This window comes from Manis javanica, chromosome 6, assembly GCF_040802235.1.
Source record: "Manis javanica isolate MJ-LG chromosome 6, MJ_LKY, whole genome shotgun sequence".
Classification (NCBI taxonomy): domain Eukaryota; kingdom Metazoa; phylum Chordata; class Mammalia; order Pholidota; family Manidae; genus Manis; species Manis javanica.
Genome location: NC_133161.1, coordinates 116,974,324 through 116,998,664, shown reverse-complemented (window position 1 = coordinate 116,998,664; position 24,341 = coordinate 116,974,324). Strand labels below are relative to the sequence as shown.

The 24,341-nt window shown below is 35.7% G+C and overlaps 1 protein-coding gene and 1 long non-coding RNA gene across 11 annotated transcripts in view; one reads left to right on the top strand and one right to left on the bottom strand.

Annotated features, from left to right (window-relative positions):
• Window positions 1-4,380, bottom strand: part of LOC140849981 (uncharacterized) — a 59,339-nt gene extending 54,959 nt beyond the window's left edge. The window contains exon 1 of the long non-coding RNA XR_012132556.1: window positions 4,187-4,380. This is a non-coding gene — a long non-coding RNA (uncharacterized lncRNA). The remainder of the gene's footprint in view (window positions 1-4,186) is intronic.
• Window positions 4,381-4,424: 44 nt separating this feature from the next.
• Window positions 4,425-24,341, top strand: part of GRIA4 (glutamate ionotropic receptor AMPA type subunit 4) — a 392,195-nt gene continuing 372,278 nt past the window's right edge. For 2 of the 10 annotated variants that reach the window (XM_073239344.1, XM_073239348.1), the window contains exons 1-3: window positions 4,427-4,916; window positions 5,370-5,513; window positions 6,693-6,851. In XM_073239344.1, coding sequence (XP_073095445.1) covers window positions 5,426-5,513; window positions 6,693-6,851 — 247 coding nt within the window. In that variant the 5' untranslated portion in view covers window positions 4,427-4,916; window positions 5,370-5,425. Of the gene's footprint in view, window positions 4,917-5,022; window positions 5,514-6,692; window positions 6,852-24,341 lie in introns of those variants that run through there. The other 8 variants (XM_073239349.1, XR_012132554.1, XM_073239343.1 and 5 more) reach the window with 8 other exon arrangements.

The following is a 24,341-nucleotide window of genomic DNA, read 5'->3' as shown; positions in this document are numbered from 1 at the left end:
TCTACACATCCACAAACACTCAGTTTAAATTCTCTGACTCTGTGAGTTCTTCCTGAATTCCCCCCCAAATCAGAATTAGACTTCCTGTTTTGCTCACATGGCACACTGTGTTTCCCTCCATTGGAGCCTTGATTTGTGGGCAAGTCTTTATTAATAAGAATTGCTTATGATGTGCCAGAATGATGTCCCAAAGCTTCACTGACAGTTCATATATATGCTGTCAGACAGAAAGGGTAAGTAACATATCCAGAGTTATGTATCCAGGAAGCTAAGGGCCTGGAATCTGCCAGCTATTATTACTCTAAAAGCCTGGGGTCTTTTAAGCAGACCACACTATTCTAAATGTCGTGGATTCTTTCAGTTTACTTTTCAGCTTCCAGACCCCTCCCTCACTGCACCTTTAGCTCATTAACTCAGCGGGTTTTAATGAAGACAGCTTGGTCTCTGAAACCAGACAGACCTGAGTTTTAGCCCTAGATCTTTGCTTTAACAGTTATGAAGAATATAAGCAAGAATTTAACCTTTAGATGAGTTTATATATATATGTGTGTGTGTGTGTGTGTGTGTGTATATTTATACACACACACACACATATATATATGATGATACCTAAATATGATATAATGGTCCCTAAATTTTTCTGTGATATATGTAAGGCCTTAATACAATTTCTGCCACATTAGTGAGGTTTCATGATCATCAGGAATCTTCCAATAATGGCAGGCATTTGCTTTGTTCACCTTTATATCTCAAGCACTAAGACAGTAAACACCATGGTAGGTAACCAGTATATAACCATTTGGGTGTGAATAATTTGATGAAAAGCCTATTCCCTAGCAAACTTGCTTGTCCTCCAAGGTTCCATTTCTCAATTGGAGATATCAACCTTCTGATTATTGCAGCTTCTTTTTAGAACATTCAACTTTCAACTTGGAGAAACTTTTGACCCTAAATATTTGCCACAGTACCCATGACTCCCAGCCAACTCGTGAGTGTGCCTGTCAGTTTGTCCTCAGCAAAAACTCTCTTTTTTTCTGTCCCACTCTAATCTAGTCCCATCTCACCTGATTCTTTGAACGGGTAGTCTACAAACTAGTCTTGGCAATTGCCTTTTCTGGTCTATATCATCAAACCATATCCTGACCCCACTACTAAAATTGTTATATGCCCTTTCTAAAATTGTTATATCTGAGTATACTATTATCCTGTAAATATATATCAGATAGCTCCCCACAGAATAATGTTCAATATCCCAAGCACTTCTTTCAGTATGCTCCATTAATAGTCCAACCTGACTTTTTTTATCATCCTTTATACTCCCAAGTTTGTACCCCCAAAACAGCTCTGCAGCATGTCCTTTATACCTTTGGACACTTGAACACCATTTTTCTACCTAGGATTTTTCTATCTATCATCTACCTATCTATCTATCTATCTATCTATCTATCTATCTATCTATCTATCTATCATCTATGTATCTATCTATCTATCTATCTATCTATCTATCTATCTATCCATCCATCCATCCATGTATCTATCTATCTATCATCTATCATCTATCATTATCTATCTTTCATCTATCATCTATCTTTATCATGTCTTTATCATCTATCTTTATCATCTATCTTTCTCTATTTATCTATCTATATCTATCTTTTATCTATCATCTATCCATCTATCTATCATCTATTTATCTATCTATCATCCGTGTATCTATCATCTATATCTATCTATCTATCTATCTATCTATCTATCTATCTATCTATCTATCTATCTATCTATCTATCTATCTATCTATCTAGTCTATCCTCTACCTACCTACTTATTTCTATCTCTTCTCATTGAGAAATATCCACAAAGCCTTCCCTGATTCCCCCTCCCATGCTGTTTTCTCTCTGCTCCTTGACCGTGGTTCGTTGCGTGATCACATTCTGCCACACTATGTGTTTGTTCTGAGTACCAGGCTGTGGCACGTTCATGCCTAGATTCCCCATAGCACCAGGACTTTTCCATAGTCAATCTGCCCAAATGCTGGTTAAATCGACTTCACAGGATCAGAGTTTGGGAAGTTGTAGGCAATTTTAGAAATCTTCTGATAGGGTACTTTCATTTACTATACCAGTAAATTGCAATTCAGAAAGCTGTGAAAATATTTACTTAGAATAACATGGAAACAATAATACCAAATATACAGGTCTTTGGTTTCTTCAGCTAGTAATAACCCTTTAAGTTTTTTATACTGATGTAACAGCATCTTTTATCTCTGCCTTTACAAATCTCCAAAGAGAAGCTCCCATAATTATTTTCTGTATGTGAACTCACATTAGGGATAATAGGAGGTATGTCACAAATCATAATTATAAAATGGTTCAGAGGACTAGACACTCAGCATTAAAAGTGCAATTGTTGACTCTCACATTACTAGTCACATTTTTTTATTTTTAACTGTTTTGTCTTTAGCACTGTTGGTGATAATTTCCGTTATTTATGAAGACACACAATCTGCCCTAGCTTCCACTTGTCTTCTTTGCTAACCAACTCCAAAGCTCTTTCCCCTTGGGTGCATCCAAAAGACAGGTATGACACAAGGAGATGTCTACGTCTATATACCTATGCTTATCTATATCTGTTTCTATTATCTACAGAGATGATAAAGATAGAGATACCACAGAGAACGATCATTTAGATTCACAAAAGAATAGAGGTTTTAATTAACTGCAAAAATAGAAATTCAAAAAGGAGATCGGTATCTTGGAAAAATAAAGTTTGTTACCTGTGGCCGTATTAGCTGAAGTGTCATAACTGTGATTAGATAAAAAAATAAAACCTGCCATGAAGCTATACTTATGGTGTCATTGCATCATATGAAAGCTCAAATCTTTTAATTTTGAAAAGAATAAAAGTTAAAAATTGTCTCTGTGCATTAGACAGAGCTTCACTAGTTGTCCAACTAAGTGGTGAATTTAATGATTTGGTAGGTTTTAAAATTTTAATATAACTTAAATTCAACCTGAAATTTAATGTGACCAATTTTATTATTTTCTAAGAGGAACAGAATGGTATTATTTACAGCCTTGGTTTTTACACTGACAGAAAAGACAAAAAGGAAAACATCCAAATCCCACCTGACTTGCAAGACTAAAGCCTTATAAACTGAAATGACAAATGTATGATTTGTGTAATCTAATTATTCACAATTAGGTTGTTTTTTGTCATAACAGTCTGTGGTGAAATGTAACAGAAAAGTGAATAAATAACAAAAAAATATATACGATTTTAAGAGTAAAATTCAGAAATTAGAAAAGCATTCTGAAGAGAAGCACTCTGAAGTTTTAGCAGGAATTTTTAAATACCATCTACAGCTTACAAATACAGGTAATCGGTGCTATCTACTAAAAGGAGACTTGAAGCAGTAAAGGTAGTACATCTTACCAAAAATTCTTTACCAGGCAAATTCCATATAATCAATCCATTCTCTTCTTTTCCCAAATGTTACATCAGGTAAGTACACGCACTCGATGTATTCTTTTGTAAATGTAATAGGAAACACTACTTTAAGCTCTTTAACCTGTAAGGAGAATCTTCCCATCTAATGATTCCTCAGAAGCCTGGCTCTAGCTGATGTGACCCAACTTTCCAGGCTTTAAAATGATAGGATCCAACCCATGACACCCAAAGAATTATAAAGATTTAAAAGAGTCTCTCACAGTTTAATAGAATTAAGGGATTGTATCTATTGTCTAGATGGGGACACCTCAAACTACACAGAGGAAATTCGAAACTGGGCCTTCCCTGCTATCACAGCCACCCCCTCTCGGGATGTGGCACAGACACTGTGCAAACAGCCAGGTGAACGGAGTCTTCAAGATAAGCCTGGACAGGAAGTGACACCATAGCTCTAAATTTTCTAGAATAGTTTTATTTTATCAGTCAAAACAACTATTGATCTCATCAGCACAAGGTTTGAGCCTTCCAGGAGTGACATGGAGTACAGTATTTCATCTAGGAAAATATGTGCTTTAAAATATACCCCATTTTTCTATCAGTCACTTGTGCCCACTGTCCCAAGCACCGCCCTTCCCACCCTCTTTCCTCAGCCCCTGGTATGTCCATCCCACCAAGGGAGCGTCCTCCTGGGTCAGCGACTGGGAAGCAAGGCGTCCGTAGTCACTTTTTTCTACTTTACCTGCCACACAGTTATTCCTACTTCTGCTCCACGCCTTTCAAAGAACATACTAGAGGCTCCGTTCAGTCTTCATTTCCGTCTCTTACCCATCCAGTTCATTTAGATGCATTATCCTAAACTTTATTCAAACCAACTATTTATCCTGACCTCACTTTCCTAGGACGTGTCAGCTCCTCTGGGTCCCCTCCGCAGCCTCACCTCCTCCGGATCTTTCCGCCCTTGCCCCGCTTCCCGGACCTGCCCGGGGCCGCCCCTCCCCGCCCTCCGTCCTCCTCGCCCTCCCCGAGCCCCGTCCCCTCACCCACTCCCGCCTCGGGCTCTCCCGATTCCGGGCCGTTCGCTGGAGAGAAATCTCTGCTGCAGCGAGGGCCGGGGTCCCTCGCGCGGCCCGGTGGCAGAAGAGGGCGAGGCCGGGAGGGAGGCGCGGGCTGGAGGGAGGGAGGCGGCCTGTGCTCCCCGCGAGCCCGCAGGGATGCCGCAGGGGGCCGGGGGCGCGGGGAGGCAGTAGCTCCCCGAGCCCCTGATCCGGGCTGGCGGACCCGGCCCGCGGGCCAATTTCCTGCCACGTGCCTTCGGGAAAGAGAGGCGCCTAGAAAGCCGAGAGAGGGGCGCCGGGGGTGCCCATCCCCGGAGCAGGTCCCTCTGCGAGCGGAGGCAGAGGAGGGCAGGGAGTCAGCGAGCGGTGACAGGGGACCCTGCCTCGGGAGCGCAGGGCAGGCTGCGGCGCGCGGTGAGCAGCCAGGGGGCGAGGCGGGCGCGCGGGGGGCGCGCCGGGCTCCCGGGGAGGGGGCGCGACCGGGGCCGCGACGCTCGGCTCGGCTGCGGCGCGCGCGGGGGCTGCGGCCGGCGCGGGAGCCCGTGTGTCTGCGAGCGAGCGAGGGGCGAGCGAGGCACAGGCAGAGCGCATGTCTCCTGCCTGCGAGCAGCCGCTCGCCGCCCCACCACCATCTTTTGCATGTGAAACATTTGCAGCCGGACAGCAAACCTCTCCCAGGCGATGGAGACTGCGGGAAAATTCTGGCAGCTCGCGATGGATTGCTAAAGGGGCAGAGTCGTAATTATAAACCACCCAATCCTTTTTGTTTTCTTTCTTTTCTCTCTCTCTCTCTCTCTCTCTCTTTTTTTTTTTTTTTTTTGGCTGTTTTTAATTTTAGCGCCATCTCTTCAATGCCTCTCTGAACAGCCTTTTGGAAGAGTGCGAGAGAAAGAGAGCGCGCGCCAGGGAGAGGAGAAAAGAAGATGAGGATTATTTGCAGACAGATTGTCTTGTTATTTTCTGGATTTTGGGGACTCGCCATGGGAGCCTTTCCGAGCAGCGTGCAAATAGGTGAGCTCTGCCCCGGCGGGGTGTGCATGTGGATGGATGGCTGTCGCAGATTCCGAAAGTGAGTTAAATGAGTTGCTGATAGCAATTCAGGGAAACCTTCGGCGGCTTGCCTGCTCCTTTCTCCCCTTCCAAGGACTCTGCCCCTTTGGTGCAGGTTCAGTTGGAAGAACTGCCCACCCATCTGCCTTCTGCCCTTACTCCGGTTTCCACCTTTGGTTCAAGTCGCCGAAGTAGAATTGGAATAAGTTGTAATCAAAACCTCTGTGGGCTTCGATTGCATTTAATGTGGTATTTCTTTTAGCCCTTTTCTTTAGAGCATAAAGGGATGTCGAGTTTGTTTAAAATAAAAAATACACTTGCTCCCGTGCTGGACGCCGCAGCTTTCTCGCTATTACACACTATTTGGGAAAAAAAAAAAAAGCATTTCCACCGGCACCCCCTGCCTTGCTTGTTATGGGTTAACTGATTATAAAGTTGGATTCCTTTCCCGGAACCCATTCTGTTTTCACTTAATTTTCCTCTTGAGTCTTTTGCTCTTATTCCTCCGTCTCCACTCTATTTCCAGGGACCCTGTATATCCTCGGCTTTTTTTTTTTTTTTTTTTTTTTTTTTTTTTTGCTATTCTCCTCTCCTGTCTTTTATTGGGACGCAGCTATTGAATTTCTTCCAGCGAAGTCCAGCCTCAACACTGCATAATTTCTCGTGGACTGTGCACAAAACGGAGCTAATTAGGTTGAGTCCACGAGCTGCAGAAAAACTAAGTTCATTTATCCGCACTGATTTCCCTCTTCCCTGCGTGTCACCCCATCCCTTCATTTCTCCATTTTAATGCAAATCCCCTTTTCTGTTCATCCGCATGCATCTTGGAGAAAAATGCCCTCAGATGGCTGATGTAGCAGTGTGCTGGGAATCATGGGGAGGGCAAGAGAGAGAAAAGAAAACACGCTAAATGGTCTCAGAGGTCACTGTGATCATGACAAATTGGGACAGGAAAAAGCTGAGCTGTCCTGAAGACAAATACTAAGCATGCACCTCAGGGACAAAAGGCAGTCTCTCCCAAGATGTGGCAGGGATAGAATTGTAGGTGTTGGCGAATGGCAGTGAGTTTGACAGTATTTGAGGTGGGTAAAACATTTCAAGAGGAAACATTAAATGGTTTTTTTCTGTTGTTTTTAATAGGTGGTCTCTTCATCCGAAACACAGATCAGGAATACACTGCTTTCCGATTAGCAATTTTTCTTCATAACACCAGCCCCAATGCGTCGGAAGCTCCTTTTAATTTGGTACCTCATGTGGACAACATTGAGACAGCCAACAGCTTTGCTGTAACAAATGCTTGTAAGTAAATCATAAGTTGTGGATAAATTAGAAGAGAATTAAAATGAGGCTAAGGCAGTAGAGTCAACTTCCTTTTTTACTACTCTTTGATTTTTTAGAAAGAAACTCAAGATTCCCACAGTTTGCTGGTTCCATAGCAAACCAGAGTTAAAAACAAGATCGAGTCTCAGGGATATTCGGCTGTTCTTTCTTTCCTTCCTTCTCTCCTCACTCCCTCTTTTTCTTTCTTACTTTTTTTTTTCTTGTCTGCATAATTCAAGTTCACCTCTCCTTTAATATTTCAGTGTTATTTCTGTCATCTGAATGTCAAGTTAGTGAAAATTGTACTCAATCTGTTTTTTTATTCTGTTCCTTTGGTTTTTCTTATTTGCTTTTCACTTGAGTAAGCATATGGCTTGCTTTTAAAGAAGACCATGATCTCTTACACTGGTGAGGGCAAAGGAAGCTTAGCTAACAGTGAGAATGAGAGGGGAGTGGCGGTGTGGAGGATATATATTCTGACCGGTTGGTTGACGCTGCAGATAATCTGGTGATGTCACTTGAGGCTGCCCTGCTCTTATATTCTGGGTTGTAAATGTCTATTATTATCACGTAATGCATGTATCCTGTGGATATAACTCCATGAATCCTTACCTTGGTACCAAATCATTTTAGTCTCTTGTCTACCTGAATTCACAAACCAACGCAGCCTGATCTATTATCCCACACAATGAATCTAAATGGTTGACCTCACCTGATGCCATAATGAACTAGTTGTACAGTGCCCCACCAAAACACTGTATAACTTAATGTAAAAACGGGTCAACTGTGTATTAATTTAAAACTTTCTGAAATATGATCAGTCAATATAGCATTTTTATTGCATTTTTACTTGGAAGAAAACATATGTTTCAAATATCTCCTCAGCTTTACATGCTAATTTACTACTATTCAAATTTATGTGTTAAGTAATGGTTATAGATTATGTAAGAAATATAAGAATGGTTGCTATATAAAATTTTGCACAACAGTAATAAAATCTGAAGTCTGAATTACAGAGTATTTTTATTATATCAAGTTGAGCATATTTTAATTTTAGAAGTCCTCTCTCACTATAGGAAAGTATACCAAACAAAGAACTGAAATTGAAAGCAAAGCTTTTTTAAATATTTAGAGTTATTCTGTTTCATCAAGTTAATTATTTGAATTCATGTTTATATGCCATTAATTCATCTCACAGCTAACCTGATCGCTTTTCCTTGAGTTTTGCCATCCAACTATTACTTTATTTTAGAACTTGGTTTCAAAAGGGGGTTAGAGCATTTGACATTTTGTAAATGTCCACAATTGTATTTTGTCTAAGGAATTCTGTAGTTCCTATAAGCATTACTTAGTTTAAAAAATTGTTTGTTGTATTTCGTGATAAAATCAATATTGCATTATAGCAGATGGGAGTTATTTTTAAGCAGGAACATATATAAATTAGAGCTAAGTTTGTGGATAGTCATTTTTGAAAATTGTATAAGTTATTAGTTTTGTGTTCCAAGTTATGAAAAGGATGTCAACATTTAAAGTAGTTCTGCATATAAAGTAATAATATTTATTTTGTAAAATATTTTCTCATGGCTCTTCTGAGATTCTATCAGCAAAAACATTACCAAGTTTAAAAATAATTCATAATCCAAATATATGCGAATGTACTTTGTCAACAATAAGCTGCTACTTAAATATTATTATTTTTTAATTAAATTTTGAAAGACTTTCTTAAAAGTGGCAGATAGATTGGTTTATTTTGTTTTGCTGTCACAAATTAAGTTCTTAAGTGTTCTGGTTTGTTTTATGAGTTGCAGCTATATAAACTGTAGAGTGCTAATCCCTCCTTCATATAATTTGTTAATGAGATTCAGGGCAATTTTAATTTGTATTTTTATTTATGTAATGAAAATATTTTATAAAATACAGTGTAACTACTAAAGTACCTATAAACATGAGAATTTGAGAAGAAGCTGCACATAGGATGAAAAACTAGAAAAAGGTGTAAAATATAGATAATATGCTATTTTTTAACATGTTAGGATTGAGAAGATTGAAACTAAGTAATTTGAAGTCTGCTTATTTTGAATCCAAACGTAACACAAAATTAGTGATATATTTTTCCATAATCACATATTATTAATTTTGTGTAGGTTTAAAATATTTTCTTAAAACATAAACTGTAAATAAGGGAAAAACACATTTTCTAATGAAGAAAGGAAATTTTTTTTGACAAATGAACATGATAAACAACTTTAAGCAGAATTTGTGAAAAAAACAATTGTCAGAGAGTGTGGGTCAGATGATTGGTGTTTGTTGAATGTGTGTGTGATTTTCCTGTCAATTAAAGGTGAAATGTAACCAGTAAGTATGAGGCAACCTCATATATCAATTGCTAGGTCTTTGGGCTCAAGAGGATAAAAATAGTATTCTGGAGAATTAACATGAAACTTACTTCTCACAGTGATACAGACTGAATTTTTAAATTTGATATTAAAGATATAATATGTAACTGGCTAGGATTTTTTAATTCTGATTTTTGTGCAGTGGATCCTTGTAAAACTGCAGGATCCAGTCTGTCTATGAATAAGGGCCATTAAACAGGATATGTTTATTTTATGGAATGTATACTCAAAGACAAAAAAGACAGAATATATAAAGAATATTGGTCATCTTTGGAAAGATAAAATTTAATGCTGATTCTTGCTACGCTGATGGACAGTGACTGTAATGGGGTATGTGGTGGGAACTTGATAATGGAGGGAATCTAGTAATCACAATGCTGCTCATGTAATTGTATATTAATGATACCAAAATAAAAGTAAAATAAAAAAAAGAAAGAGCAGAAGTATAAAAAAAATTAATGCTATTCATTCTGCTTCAAAATTAGTTTAGACATCTAAGAACATTTTGGGCAATCTAAATTCTGCATATAGAATTTACATACAACATAAACTTGACCTACAAAGTCTCAACATGTTAACTCAGATTTATCACTTTTGATGTAAATTCAAAGTTCCTGAAGGTGGAAAAATAATTTTGGCTTATAATTTTACTTTATATTTAACAATATTTAAGATTACATTAAAATATTGTTTTCATTTTTTAAACTATTCACATTGTTAGAAGGTCATACTTTGCTCAATGTAAAACTGAATTATATAAAATACAGATAAAAGAAAAATATAACCTATTTCAATAATGAAGGAATAGGTGTAATAAATAGCTCAAATATTCAAATTTCAAAATTTAATTAAAGGTATGCATTTCTTTGTTGTTATCTATCCAAAGTATGGAGTATAGCAAAAATGACATTTTATAAATAAATTTAATATGACAATGTTCTTTAATAAAATGTAATATAATTGAACCAAAATACCTATTTTTGCAACCTATCATACTAGTTAAATTGGATATGTCCTTTGCAAAACATTTGAAACAGTCTGAAAGCAGGCTGTTTTCTTATATTTTCCAATGGTTAATAAACAGAGATATTTTAGTTTGGAGGAGGATATTAAATCATTTATTAAATTTGATGAGACCTAATAACCAAAATACTAAAGTAGTCTATCACCAAGTTTTCTAAAAGATAAAAATATATGAGGCATTGCAATTTTTAGTTTGGTCCAGTTATATTGGAAATCTTGTGAAAGATTTAGTTTTTAATAAGGCAGTCCCTTTACTGTCCCACAAATAGTTTCTAGAGTGACTCTTAAATTTCAGATGGGCAATAGGAAACACATACTCAGATGTATCTAGTACTCATGTATTATCAATTTGGTGAAATAATAAAAGAATTTTATTGAATAGTTCCAACTTTTTAAAACTTGAATAGGAAAGGCCAATTGATTAAACATTTTCTTTTCTTTCTTCAAATGAGTTATTTATCTTGTCTTTTTCTGTAAAAAATCTGTGTCTTTTTCTGTAAAAAATCTGCCTATTTACAGCTTAAAAGATGATAGATTGGAAAGTTGTAATAATCAAAATAGAATATTATACCCTAGTAAGGATGAAAAAGTTGTTCTTTTTAAAGTTAAATGTGTTCTGTTTGTGGCTGGTTTACTTGTTGCCTCTAAATATCCAAGATGAGTGCTACTTGTAAAACTAGGTTGGTTTATGAAATGTATTTGTTTAGTTGATCTAAATATATTGAAAATTTCATACCATATCCTGTAGGCCTTGCGGACATTTCCATTTATGTAGTAGTTACTTAAAAACTCACTGAACTAAGGGTACTAAATAATATAATCCTTTAGTTTTAATTCAGTAATGTTTAAACACTGTACACTTCCTTTTGTAGGAACATAACGCTCTAAAAAGACATTCTAAGAGATTGCATTGAGCTGATATAATAATCTTAAGCATGATAAAAATAACATTCTGGTAGTTTGACCTGTGAAGTTATTAGTAGAGGTACTTCAGAATTTGACTTTCAGTTATTTTTAGAAAAAGGAGTGTTGTGACTGCCGTGACTATCATTAGGTTTCCTTATTTTGAATTGATAGAAAGATTCTATGTTGGTTTGAAATAATTCTTTCACTCTTCCTCTTAATTTCCCATCGTGAGATTGATTAATGACAAAGATGAGTCACATTCCTGTTGTTTTTCATTTCTTAAATGACAAGATGATGCATAATTTGCATTGATGTATCTCAGAATTGTCACGGGATTTGGCTTTCATAAACTATTAGAAAAACTCAATTTTTTTAAAATCTGGATTCTTTCAAGTGTTGTTTATTTTCCAAAGAGGAAAATTTTTACTTTCTGTACTGGGAAATATGTATGTATCTTATTAAGAAAATTTTATTATTGTCCAGAAGCCAGCTTTAGCTCAAAGGAGTCACTTGAGTTTCCAAAGACCGTATAACCGTGTAGCTGATGAGCTGCAGTCAGGGTTTGAACCAGGTCTTCTAGCTACTACCTTAGCGTATTTACAAGGAGTCCATAGGATGAAAAATACATCTATACTGAGATTACTTGAATCAAGCAAGATAAAAGAATTGTCCTTTATCTTTTTCTCTAATTAAATTGCAATGTTCTGAAGAAAATAGGGCAAGAGATTTCCAGGCAACTTATTCATTAATCATATGACAGTGAGTGATACAGCAAAGACTAAAGTCATATTACATAATGAATCCATCCGTTCATTCACTAGATTACATAATGAATGTTTCCATTTATTCATTAAACATTTTTATTAAAGGCAACTGTATTTAACACACTATGCTAGAAATGAGGATATAAGAACTTAGAAGAGTAGTTGCTGCCCTCAAAGAGCTGATTTTCCAGTGGCAAAGACAGACAATTCAAGTATTATAGTACAGAGCTATGCCAGAGAAACATTGCTCTGCCAGAGATGACGCAGGAAGGACAATGACCACGCTCGCCAAGGTGTGTTAGGGGAGAGGTCACCTGATCTGAGTATTAGGTTTAGGTTGAGCTATTTGAAAAAGGAAGGCATACTTGGCCAGAGGAGCAGCACGTGACACGGCCCCACGGTGCAGGGTGAGCACGGTGTGTTTGGACCACTGAATATGTTTTACCCTGGCTGTAGGATTGAATGTGAGGGGAAGAAGAGGTGTGCCAAATGATGAAGCTTTGTAGATCTACAGAGGATCTTAGCTCTCCTAAGGAGACTCGTCTGAATAAAAAGGGTAACCAATAAAGGACTTAAATACAACAGTGACATTATCATATTTGTACTTTACCAAGAACAGGCTGGTTGCAAGAAGGTGAACGAATTGGAGGGAGGACACAATGGAAGAAAAAGACCACTCAGTTGAGTCTTAAAGTAATACAATTTAGAAATGTAAATGCTTCAATAAAAGAAGCACTGAGGAGAGCAAAGCACTTAGATCCAAGAATACAGAACTGTTGGCAGAACTTAGTGATGGCTTGATGCCCTTGTGGGAGAGTAGAAAGGAAGTAGAGTAAGAATTAAAGGCGATTTCTCTGATTTCTGGCCTGGACAGATGATTCTGTAGTGGTACCATCAAGTAGGAAGGGACACACAAGAGGGGGAGCAGGTTCGAGAGGGGAAGGTGAGTTGAGTGTAGACATACTGATCTTGAGGTGACATCCAAATGGAGATTAGCAGTGGAGAACTGCATGTGTGCATCTGGAGCTCTGGGGCTCAGTCTGAACTGAAGACAGGCATTTGGTGATAGCTGAAACCATGGACGTGGGTGAGCTTACCCAGAGAGAGCAAGAGCCAGAAAAAGAGTGCTGAGGACAAAAATCTCAGAAAATACCATTACCTAAGGGGCTCGGAGAGGACAGGGGACTGTAGGAAAACGGGTTAGAAAGTTCAGAGAAAAATGAGGCAAGAGTAATTTTATGGGAGCCAAGAGGTGAGGAGGATTTCAAGTAAATAGTGATCAACCTTGTCAAAGGCAGCGGAATTCAAATAATGAATGGCAAGGATAGTTGATCTCTGACATCAGTCTTTTTTTCTGTGTTCTTTTGTATTTTGACCAGGAAAAAAAAAGCGGACTTCATTAAGCACACACAGATTCTGTTAATATGTACTCTTTTGTATGTATTGGCCTAGAATATTCTTATCGTTTATTTAGAGGAAGGGAGAAGTATTCTTCTCTAGACTATTGAACTAGATGGGTTTGAATTTGCAATCTGATAGTAAGATACTTAACACTTCTGAGCCTCAGTTTTTTCATCTGTTAACATAGGAAACTAAAACCTATCCCATGTGAATTTTAGGAATATTGGAAAAGTGCTTGGGAAATACTCAGCATATAATTACAACTAAATTAAATTCAGTTGTATTACATTTTCTGTGTTACATAGAGCACTTATTTCTGAGCAATCTTAATGTTACAAGAGTTATTTATATTTTTTATTTATTTTGAGAAAGCAACATATGTTTGAATAAATATATTTTGGTGATACTTCATAGGAATTTTTTTTACCTCTCACTGAGTTGTTAATTTTAATTGAGACATGAATCTAAAGTCATATTTGTCAAAATGACTTCTACATCCCAAGAAAGGGTGACATTATCTGGGATCTGTGGATTATCCAGAGAGAGAATTGGGTTCATTAAAGAGACTGATAAATACTCCTAATTACATGCAAAATTGTGTGTTGTTAAGCGCAGTGTGTGTGTGTGTGTATTTACAGGGACCATATCAACTTTTGAACAGCTTCTCAGTGAATTCCAGCTCCTTTAAGAGCTACCCATAAATTAGATAAGCAAACAATACTTCATTCCCTACCATCATCATTTTAGAAGCCACCTGGATTTTATTCTTCAAATTAACCAGGATTTTTCCATAAAATCCATCTCTAGACATAGAAAATAATCAGTATGTCCTCGCTGGAAAAATGCTTGGCTTGGTCCTCTGTCTCTCAAACCATCATCTTATTATCTTTATGCCTTCTCTTATTATCAAAAGTTCCATATTCACATCAGCTCATTCTATTTTTGTCATGATTTACCTTCTCCCTTACATCACCACTCTTGGAATGCTGTGCTCTTGAAGGTCATCAGTGACTTAGAGATTAGTAAATACAATTGTTGTTTCTTGGTCCTCATTGTCTCTTAATAGTTTGCAAGATTTGACACTGCTGACATCTCCCAGTTCTTGGAAACTCATTCCTCCTCCTCTGATAATAATAGCTACTAACATAGGGTGCTCATTATGTGCCAGGGATCCTGTGTTAGTTACCTCAATTCTTACACAATTCTAAGAAGCAGGCATTATTATTATTATCATTTTGTATGTGGTGAAGATGAAGAGTCATAGTTCAAACAATTTGCCTAACCATAAAGTGCCCAGGGCATCAGATGCTAAAGTTAACTTTGCCTGACATTCATATTACAGTCTCTTAGTACAGTATCCACAAGAAACCCATGACTCGGTATGACAATAGCTGCATAACCCTTTAAATAGAAAGATGGTTTGCTCAAAGCTACATCTTTAATAACTTTCATTTACTCCAACAAACATGAATAGCGTTTTACATTCGCTTTTTACAATTTGTAATGCAGCACAGAAATTTGAGAATTCTAAATTATGACACCTCCATTATTTTATATTGCCAACTTCATGTCATAAATACCACCAAGTGTAAAAATGACTAACAGGCTCTTTTAAATGTTATGCAAAAAGCACTGGATACCTTAGTCGCTGGCCAACCTATGTATTTTTTATAGGAATGTTATTTGATTTAAGAATAACTACAGCTGTTTGAAACATATTTTCCCAAGTGCTTTACTTTAAGATTTGCTTACCTGCCAGTCATCTTTCAGGTTTTCTTGTACATGTTTTTGGATTCCCAATAAACATAGTGATGACTGTCTTAAACAGTATCACCCTAAGTCAAAATTACTCCAGTCTGCATAGCATCATCAAGTCTCTGACATAAGAAAACTGCTAGGGTCATCAATAAAAAGTTCAATGGTATTTTAGAAATAAAAGGTAAAAAAAATGAAATTTAATACTTTCTTTGGATAAGCTGTATGCTTCTCCAGATATAGCAAACATTACACCATAAGCTATAATCAGTGTTTGCTGACTTTTGCAACTTACATGCTTATTCTAAAATAAGCAGTTTTTCATCAGTAACTTCAAATATATTATGCCCTGTGCACTTTACATTTTTCATATTTATATATATTTTAAATTAAAATATATTTGTGAACATTTCAAATAATTCAGAAATCCTAAAATGTCAGAATATTCTGTATTCCCACCACTTAGTGATAATCACAGTAAACAGTGATCTATAGCTCTTTCCAGACTTTTTAAAAATCTGTATAGACATAAAGAGCTTCATATACATAAGATACTAATATACAGACACATATATATATATGTATTTAATAAAAATATCACTCCATACCTATATTTTATTGTTTATTCCATTTACCATAAAATGTTTTCTGTCAGTATGTAAGTGCTTTCTCATTCTTTTACTGATAAAAATAATTTTGTCAGGAAAAATTTTATTTGCACATGCTATTGTGCAAAATGGTCAATAAAAGATAAATGTGCTCAGTGCCCTCTGGGTCAACATTTAGGTTGTTTCCACACATTTGATATTATAAACCAAATAAGAGTAAAACTATTTGTGTATGTGTGTGAATGTTCCTGCAGAATTAATTACTGGAAACCAGATTACTATATCAAATAATATGGATTTTTGCTTTTAATAGATATTGTCAAATTCCTTTCTTCAAAAACAAAATGTTATTTACATTTACAACCACCAGAATGTGAGAATAATTATTTTTCTATGACCTGCCAACACTAGCTATTATGTCTCTTGAATGTTCACTTGCCCTGATGGGTGAAAATGACATCTAATTGTTGCTTTAATTTGCATATTTTTTATTAATAGTGAAGCTGAGAATATTTTTCTGTATTTATAAGACCTGTGTACCTCTTCCCTTGTGAACTCTCTGCCTGTGCTTTCTTCTTTATTTGTAGGAGCATTTTATGTACTATAGAAAATAACCTTCTGTCATCTATGTTATAAATTATTTTTCTACTGTACCTTTGGCTTCCAGCTTCATTTAGGATGCCTTTTACTATAAAGGCATTTTAAATTTTTGGGTAGTTAAATCTGTGTCTTTTCCTTTATGGCTTCTGGGTTCATGTGATACTGATAAAGGTATTTCTGTCTTTAAAACTATAAAAATATCATCCCACATATTTTTCTAGTATGTTTATCATTTAAAATTTTGTATCTGTAACACTATTTTGAAATTTATTTTCTTATGTGTGTTAGGAATTGATCTTTATTTTTTTCTTCACTATTTATTTGAATAAGCTATTTTTTTTACAACTACTTTGAATTGACACACTAGTGCAAATTTCCTGCCCTTTCTTGACTGAATTTGAGCTCGAACAGAGTTCTGCATTTCCTCTCTTTCAAAGTTCTCCTATTTGCTGTTGTCCACCTTTTTCCCGCCAAGTCCCTTGTGGTCATACTGCCCATTTTGATATTTTCACAACGCTTCTTGCTCTTACTATTTCCTAAGTTTCTGTTTTGTTTGTTTGTCGCTCACCATCTGACCAAGTCCTCTTGTTTGTATCTCCAAAGTACATTACCAGTATTTTCACATTTTTACATTTCTGTCTTATCCTTATAGTCCAAATCAATAGTAGTTTTCTAATAATTTTATAATTAATCTCCTGTTTCTACTCCTTACTGCTCTCCATCCACTTTTACATCCTGGAGCCAGCAGTGCTCCTCTGAATTTATAAATCAGAGAGTGTGTCTTCCTTACTTAAAAGACTCCAATGACTTTTTATTCTCTTAGAATAAACTTGCAGGTCTCTAACATGGTCCTTCACGGTCTGACTCTTGCCCACCTCTTCGCCTTGCTCACCCTGATGGAGACTCGGTGGTCTTTACGGAACTCTGGTTCCTAAACGTGTGTAAACATTTTCTTTTATTTATGCTTCGTGGTACTTGCCATTCTTTTTCCAGTCCTCCCGTCCATCTAGGTGCTCTTCATTCGTTTTTTCTGAACCTGCGGGACTCACATCAGTGTCCCCACTTCAGAAAAGCCTCCTCGGCTGGCCTCTAGAGTAAGTGCTCCCTGCCCCAAATTCCCTTACTCTATATTGTTACCAACCCTATGATCATCTCTGCGTCTATCAAAGTCTGTAATTCTTATTTTCATTATTTCTATATTCCCCACTAGAATATAAACTCCTAGTACCAAGGGCTTTATCTGCCTTGTTAAATGATATATCTTCATAATCTTTCACAATGCTTCATAAGAAGCAGAATTAGTAAATATCTTTGAATAAATGAATGAGCAGTATGTGGTGAGTTTTCTCTTCACTATCATTAAGACATCCTTAGGACAGCTAAGACTTTTCAGGTGTTATGTTAGCAAAAATCAAGCAGAAGATATGAAGACAATGGGGTAGTAAATCAAAATAAATATGCATTTTCCTATCAAAATTTTTTTTTCTCATTTGTTGCCATTAGATTCAAGTTACGGAATGGGCTAAAGCAAGAAAGAAAATAAATTTCGTAAGGAATAAGGTGGGACTATTAATGCAAATTAACATACATTGTGCTGGGCAGATAACACTTTGATAAATTTAAATCTAGTAGAAGACAACATCTAGATGCTTATAACGTGGTGTCTGCTGACAAAAGAACTAGAAACTGCTGATACAGTCCATTTTCAAGGTAGGAGAGAGTCCATTTGGGAAGCCCAGGTGAACTAACAAGTACACTCAGGAAAATCCCATCTGCGCAGACATTGACTGGTGCTCTGTACTTTTGAGGTTCATGAAATTCGACTTTCTAAAAAAGGAAGTTAGAGTCAAATGTGCATTATTCCTGTCAGTGCTTGATTCTCTACATTGCACTTTTGGTAGTTAATTTCATAATTTGTTAGATTATAAAACCCTTTATCACTCCTACTTTTAAAACTAGTTTATCCTTGGTTAAGTTACTTAATTTTCAACTAAGCATACAGTCCTACCAAGGCAAGTATGAAAAGCATTTCACCACTTCTCTGCTCCAAAGATTTAGAATCAAGAGAAAGACATTTTTTTCTCCTGAAAAGTGTACATGTTCCCTCCTTTTTCATGGAAAACATGTAAGTCAGAATGTTTCCCTTTTGCTCTGGTAACCAAGTAGCTCAGTTCCATATTTACTGGTCTGTAACAACATTTGAAACATTTCACTTTGTTTTTATACTGATTTTTCTAAAATCATCTATGTCTATAATATAAATAATATGTAATATAAACATTATGTATGATTAAACATGCTTTACACAAATATACCTTATTAGACTACACAAAGCCTTCATTTTAGGAAAGAAACACAAGGATACAGTAACTATAAATTTAAAAATCTAGATGAAAGCCTGTTGGACACAGATGTGGTCAGCTTTTGCTTGAATAGACAAATTTCCTGTTTTGCACTCTCTGTATTTTGTATACAACTTGGAAAATGATTGATGGTAGGTAGATTGATAAATGGGTATCTGCCAACTCCATTAGATTGCAAGTTCCTTGAGAACTAGGATATACCTTTTTGTACCTCTGCTCTAAGGGCCTGTTACAGTGCCTGGAATGCTTATCTTCAATACTTAATAAATGTTTGCTTGCCAACTGTGGGAGGATAGAAAGGAGGGAAGGAACCCATTTCATTGCTGGATATTCCTAATAACTTATTTTTCACCAAAATTAAATAACACAACACAAATCTAGTTTCTTTTCTATATAACTCAAGCCCTTCACATTTTTGAAAACAGATATCACACGTCCCCTTCATACTTTCCCATGCTAAATAACATTTCCTTATATAACATAGTTTCTAAAACCTTTAACACCCAAATTTTGGCATTATGAATGTCCTCTGGATTTATCATAATTTCATTAAAATATATTGACTCGAATTAACCCCATACACCCAGAATTAAACTCCACATTTTTGATACTTAATGATCATGATCAGACATGATCTGTCCAGGTGAGAATATTAATTCCAATTGCTTAGGCATAATATACATAAAGTATAGCCTAAGATTATTTGCATTCTAATTAATCAGTTTTATCACTCTGTTCATGTTAAGCACATGGTCAATTAAAACTTAACACTCTGTTCTTTCTCCCACATGACCTGCTACACATCAACCTTTCCATAAAGTATTTTTAAAAACTCAAAATGAAAGATTTTGCATGTATACTCTTAAAGTTCAACTTGTTTGGAAACACCAAGATAATGTTGAATCTTAATTCATTTAAGTGTAAACTATTTTAAAATCTACATGATTCTCTACTATATGATTATCCATACAGATGATTAAAATTAAAAATAGGCTAGATATTAAAGAGATATAGCATGATACTAGGTCATGGACTCTTCAGATATGTAAGGTCAGTTAAAGGTGAATTCTTCTAAAATAATTTATTTGATCAAGTTTCTCTGTATCGGCCATAAAGATTTTCATTCCACTACACTTATATATTTTTTTCACATAAAGCAAACACAAAGGCCATCACATCCTGGAAAAATATCTCATGCAACTATATAGGATAAAGGATAACATAAGCACAACACACACACTATTTATATTGATAAGAATGGACAAAAGATATATAATACATAATTCACATTGGCATTAGTAAATCTAGTAAACAAAATATAAAATATATTTAACTAATCAGAGAAAAGGAAATTAAAATGATGTATACAGTTAATTTTGGTGGTAAAGATGAAGAGAATTTAAAATTGAAGTTAATTTTGTTAATTAGTTAATTTTGGTGGTAAAGATAGAGAGAATTTAAAATTGAAGATGGTTGTGACATTTAAAACTGATAGAATGCTTTTGAAAGTCAATTTGTCCCAAATCATCAAAAAACATTAAAAATTGCTAGTCATTTGAATTCATGACTATAGGAGAATAGTCAGGAAAATGCTCATTAAAGAATTACTTAGCAATATTTAATTGGGGAATGTTTAAATTAATTAAAGTCCTGCCAAACTGTTTAAGAAAGGCTGTCAATCATGAAAGTCCTCTCTCTGTCTTGTGCCAATAGTTCTCAGTTCAATTATTTTTTTCTGTGTATATAGAGACTATATGTGTTTTTCTTTCTTCATATGATTTTGTTTTGTTTTCTTACAGAAGAGCCAGTGTCATAATAGGATAAAAAATGAAAAGTGTTCTAGGCAGATGTGAAAAAAGATGTCCTGAAAATGTAATAATGATTTATGGAGTTAATAGAGCTAGTTGAATGATTTTTTTAAAAAACATCAGTTGTTCAGAGGAGCATCGATCTTCCACACCAGTCCTGGCTGATAGCCAGGCAAAGATAGATACACTGTTTGTCCTGGAAGCAGTGTACCTCGAGACTCTGTGCAGATATTTGGAAATTCTAGTAGTGAATGATATGGGAAATCACGGTTGTTGATTTCACCCCAACTTCTTCCCCACTCTCTTCCCCTCATCTCTCATCCTCCGAAGCACTGATGGTGTTTAGGGAAGGTTCAAAAACTATGTGATCATCCACTTGGGTCTTGACAGATGCATGACATTTTGCCATGGCATAAAGAGAAACAAAGAAATTCCCGGCAGAAAAAAAAAGCATCATAGGAAGTGTAAAGCTGTATGGAAAACTTCAAGAAGCAGTAATGCGGCAGAACAATGGGGCAGCAGTGGGGTCTGTAGAGTGGAGAGTTGGGGAGCATGCAGAGAGCACTGCAGAGGCAGGGAGGAGCCTTGCAGACTGCCTTGTAAGCTAGGATAAGGAGTTTGGTTTTTATTGTGAGCCAGAAGACAAGAAGAATCATTTTAAACAGATTATAATATAATTATATTTGGTTTTAGGACGTATTCTAACACCACTGTTCATCGTTCATGTATGTAGCAAACATAGTTTCTTTTCCGTACCAAATACACTGTGAAACCATTTCCTAGACAAGATATGCTACATTACTACTTCAGTTTTTGTTTATAGAACCCATTATTATATGTAATTCTGCTATTTTCCATCAATAACTGTTACTTCCAGCAAAAAATACTCAGTTTATAATCTCAACCACATATTTTCAGACTGCAAACCAGATCTTTTATAATAATAGGCAGGTTGGAAAAGAGTTGGTATCGGTGGGAGGAAAAAAAATGAACATGCTATGTGTAAAGGCAATTACATCTCATTGCATATTAGTATAGATGCTGATGGAACACTATGCATTCCATTCCAGATTAAATTTCAGACTCATCCCCCACTTTTTAGTTACTTTTCTTGGTAGAAGCTTTTTATTAAATTCAGTTGTCATAAATAAGCATCTATACTAAAACTGTGACTTGCCGTTCAATCCCATAATATAGAGTAGCAAGAACTGGTTTTTTTAAAGGGAGCTGGACAGTCAGACCAGAATAATAATTAGTACAATTGCCACCATATATGTATATATACATACAGAAGAATGTGTATACACACACACACACACACACACACACACACACACACACACACACAGCTTACCAAAGGAAAAAAATATGTTGAGACAATAGCATGTATAATTTGCAAAATATGTTTTTTCCCTGCCTTCAAAATAATGAATTATGAACCTTCATGTACATACATTCTACATACATTTGTCGAATAATACTTATAAATTGATTTATTTTTTTGGAAAACAAAAAATACAGTAAACACATGTATATTTCAGAATAAATTTGAAGTAACAACATTGTTTTATATATATAGCATATAATCACAATCTGTTATATACACATATAATACAGATATACCTTTAGCTTTTGATTCTTGTTGTTTTCACAAAAATTTGATAATGATTATGTGCTATGGAAACCTAAGTGAATGTGAAAACATCTTCATTCTACAGAAGTGATAAAATCACAGTTTATAATCCAAGTGTGAATATTTTATTGAGAGGGAACTCCTGCTAGATGTTTTTTTTTAATTTTCAGAATAGCAATGTCTTGACCTCTCCTACATTTTATGCTTTATTTATTTAACTTCAAAGGGAAATTTTCCATTTAGTGTTAGTAATACTCTAGTGCTTTTTAATCATTAGACTTCAACCAATGTGCTGTTTGGCAAAATAGCATATAATTATTAAACACCATGATTTAGAGACTTTTAATATATGTGAAATATGTAAGCTACAATAGTGAATGAAAAAAGCATAAACTGCCTTTTGATTCCATTTCATAAGGACCACAATATATAGAAGAGATTGAAAAAGACTACACCACTATGTTTACTTTATATGTCATTATATCTACTTACCATACTTACTTTAAAGAGCCAAGAGAACAACTGCTGATCACAAGCATTTTTCATTGCAAATTGAAAAATACAACTTACAAATCTGATCGCACGTATTATTGGTAGTAATTATTTTTCTTTAGTGTTATAATACAGATTTTTTATTTTCAATTTACATATTTGAGATTTTTATATGTTTGCAAAAAAGTATTTATTTATACTTTTCTGATTAACATCTAAATAAAAGAAAAACAAAGTTATCTTACCACTAAGTATTAAATTTATCTTGCTTTATCCAAATGAATAAGATAACCTAGAGAGATCTTTAGATATTTCTTCCAATATCAGGGCTTGTCAGAATAACATATCCACTTACCAGTTACCATGTATGATCTGTTTGCTTATATGCTTTCATTATTTTAAAATAAAAATATCAGCCTTAATTTATTAAAGTATTAAAGTAAGTCATTATATTTACTTACCATACTTACTTTAAAGAACCAAGAGAACAATTGCTGATCACAAGCATTTTTCATTGCAAATTGAAAAATATAACTTACCAAGTTTGATTGCACATATTATTTTCAATTCTACATAAAGGACCATAGTTGCACGAGTGAGCTTATGGCTCTTGGTTATCTGGTCACTTTCCCCAGGGAGTCTTTCCTGACCACTCCAGGCTGATTTGGACTCCACTTTGCTATGATCCCATGGCACCTTGAGCCTACCTTGCTAGGTTATACTATCTTTTAGCTGTACATTCTCCTTCTGGAATGTGAGTTCCTAAATGACTGGAATGCCATTGTGACTGTGCACAAATCCCTAGTGCTTGGCTTATAGCATGATGACTGGCACATAATAGCACTAAACTAATACCCACTGGGTGTATGGGTATGAGAATGGAGGGATTTGGGAACTGATGGTTAGATACTATGTTTTAACTCAATTTTTTGAGCATCCAAGTAAGGAATTGCATGTTAATGACTATGGAGATGAGAAAAAATGAAAACATTTCTCTATGGACTTCATGTGAGTAGTTGCCTGGTGAAGAATTCTAAAGATTATTGCTCACTAAAACACATTGCCTTCAGGATTTAGAGGCTAAGAATCCTACAGTGAGAGTCTCCAGGTGAGAGGGGTAGTCATACAAGCTGCCTGCATCCTCCCTCTGAGTTCATATTTCTCATGAAGATAGTTGCACCTCAGTTATCGGTACTAGCAGGATGCCGTCCATAGGCAGGGATGTCACAGTGATCCATTTGAAATTCCAATCCAAACACCAACAGTTCATTCATATTTCTACTCCCAGCCTTGTTTTTTACACAGCAGTTAGACTCACTAAAATCCTCTAACTTCTATCTGGTTTCAAAGACAAGTTACAAAGTCTAGTCTGCCAAGCATATTCCACTCTGCGGACATAGGTCTCTTTTCTCCTAAGTGACACACTTCAAGTGATGACAACTGAGAATCTCAATACAATGTGATAAATACTATGATTGACAAGTGGTAGTTAGTGCCACCTGTATTGGTGTATTTATAATGCACTTCAGAAGGCATTTTCTCTTTTCTCCCTTCGTGGGCCAGAAGGACAGTTTTCTATCTCTTAGAGGTCCAAGATAATAGACTAAAGAAGAAGACTCTATTACCTAAGTTAATTTGATTAATGAAGTAAGATTGGATCAATTTACTTAGGTGTTGGAATTTATAAGGAAAAAAACAAAACCAAATTCTTTGTCTTCTC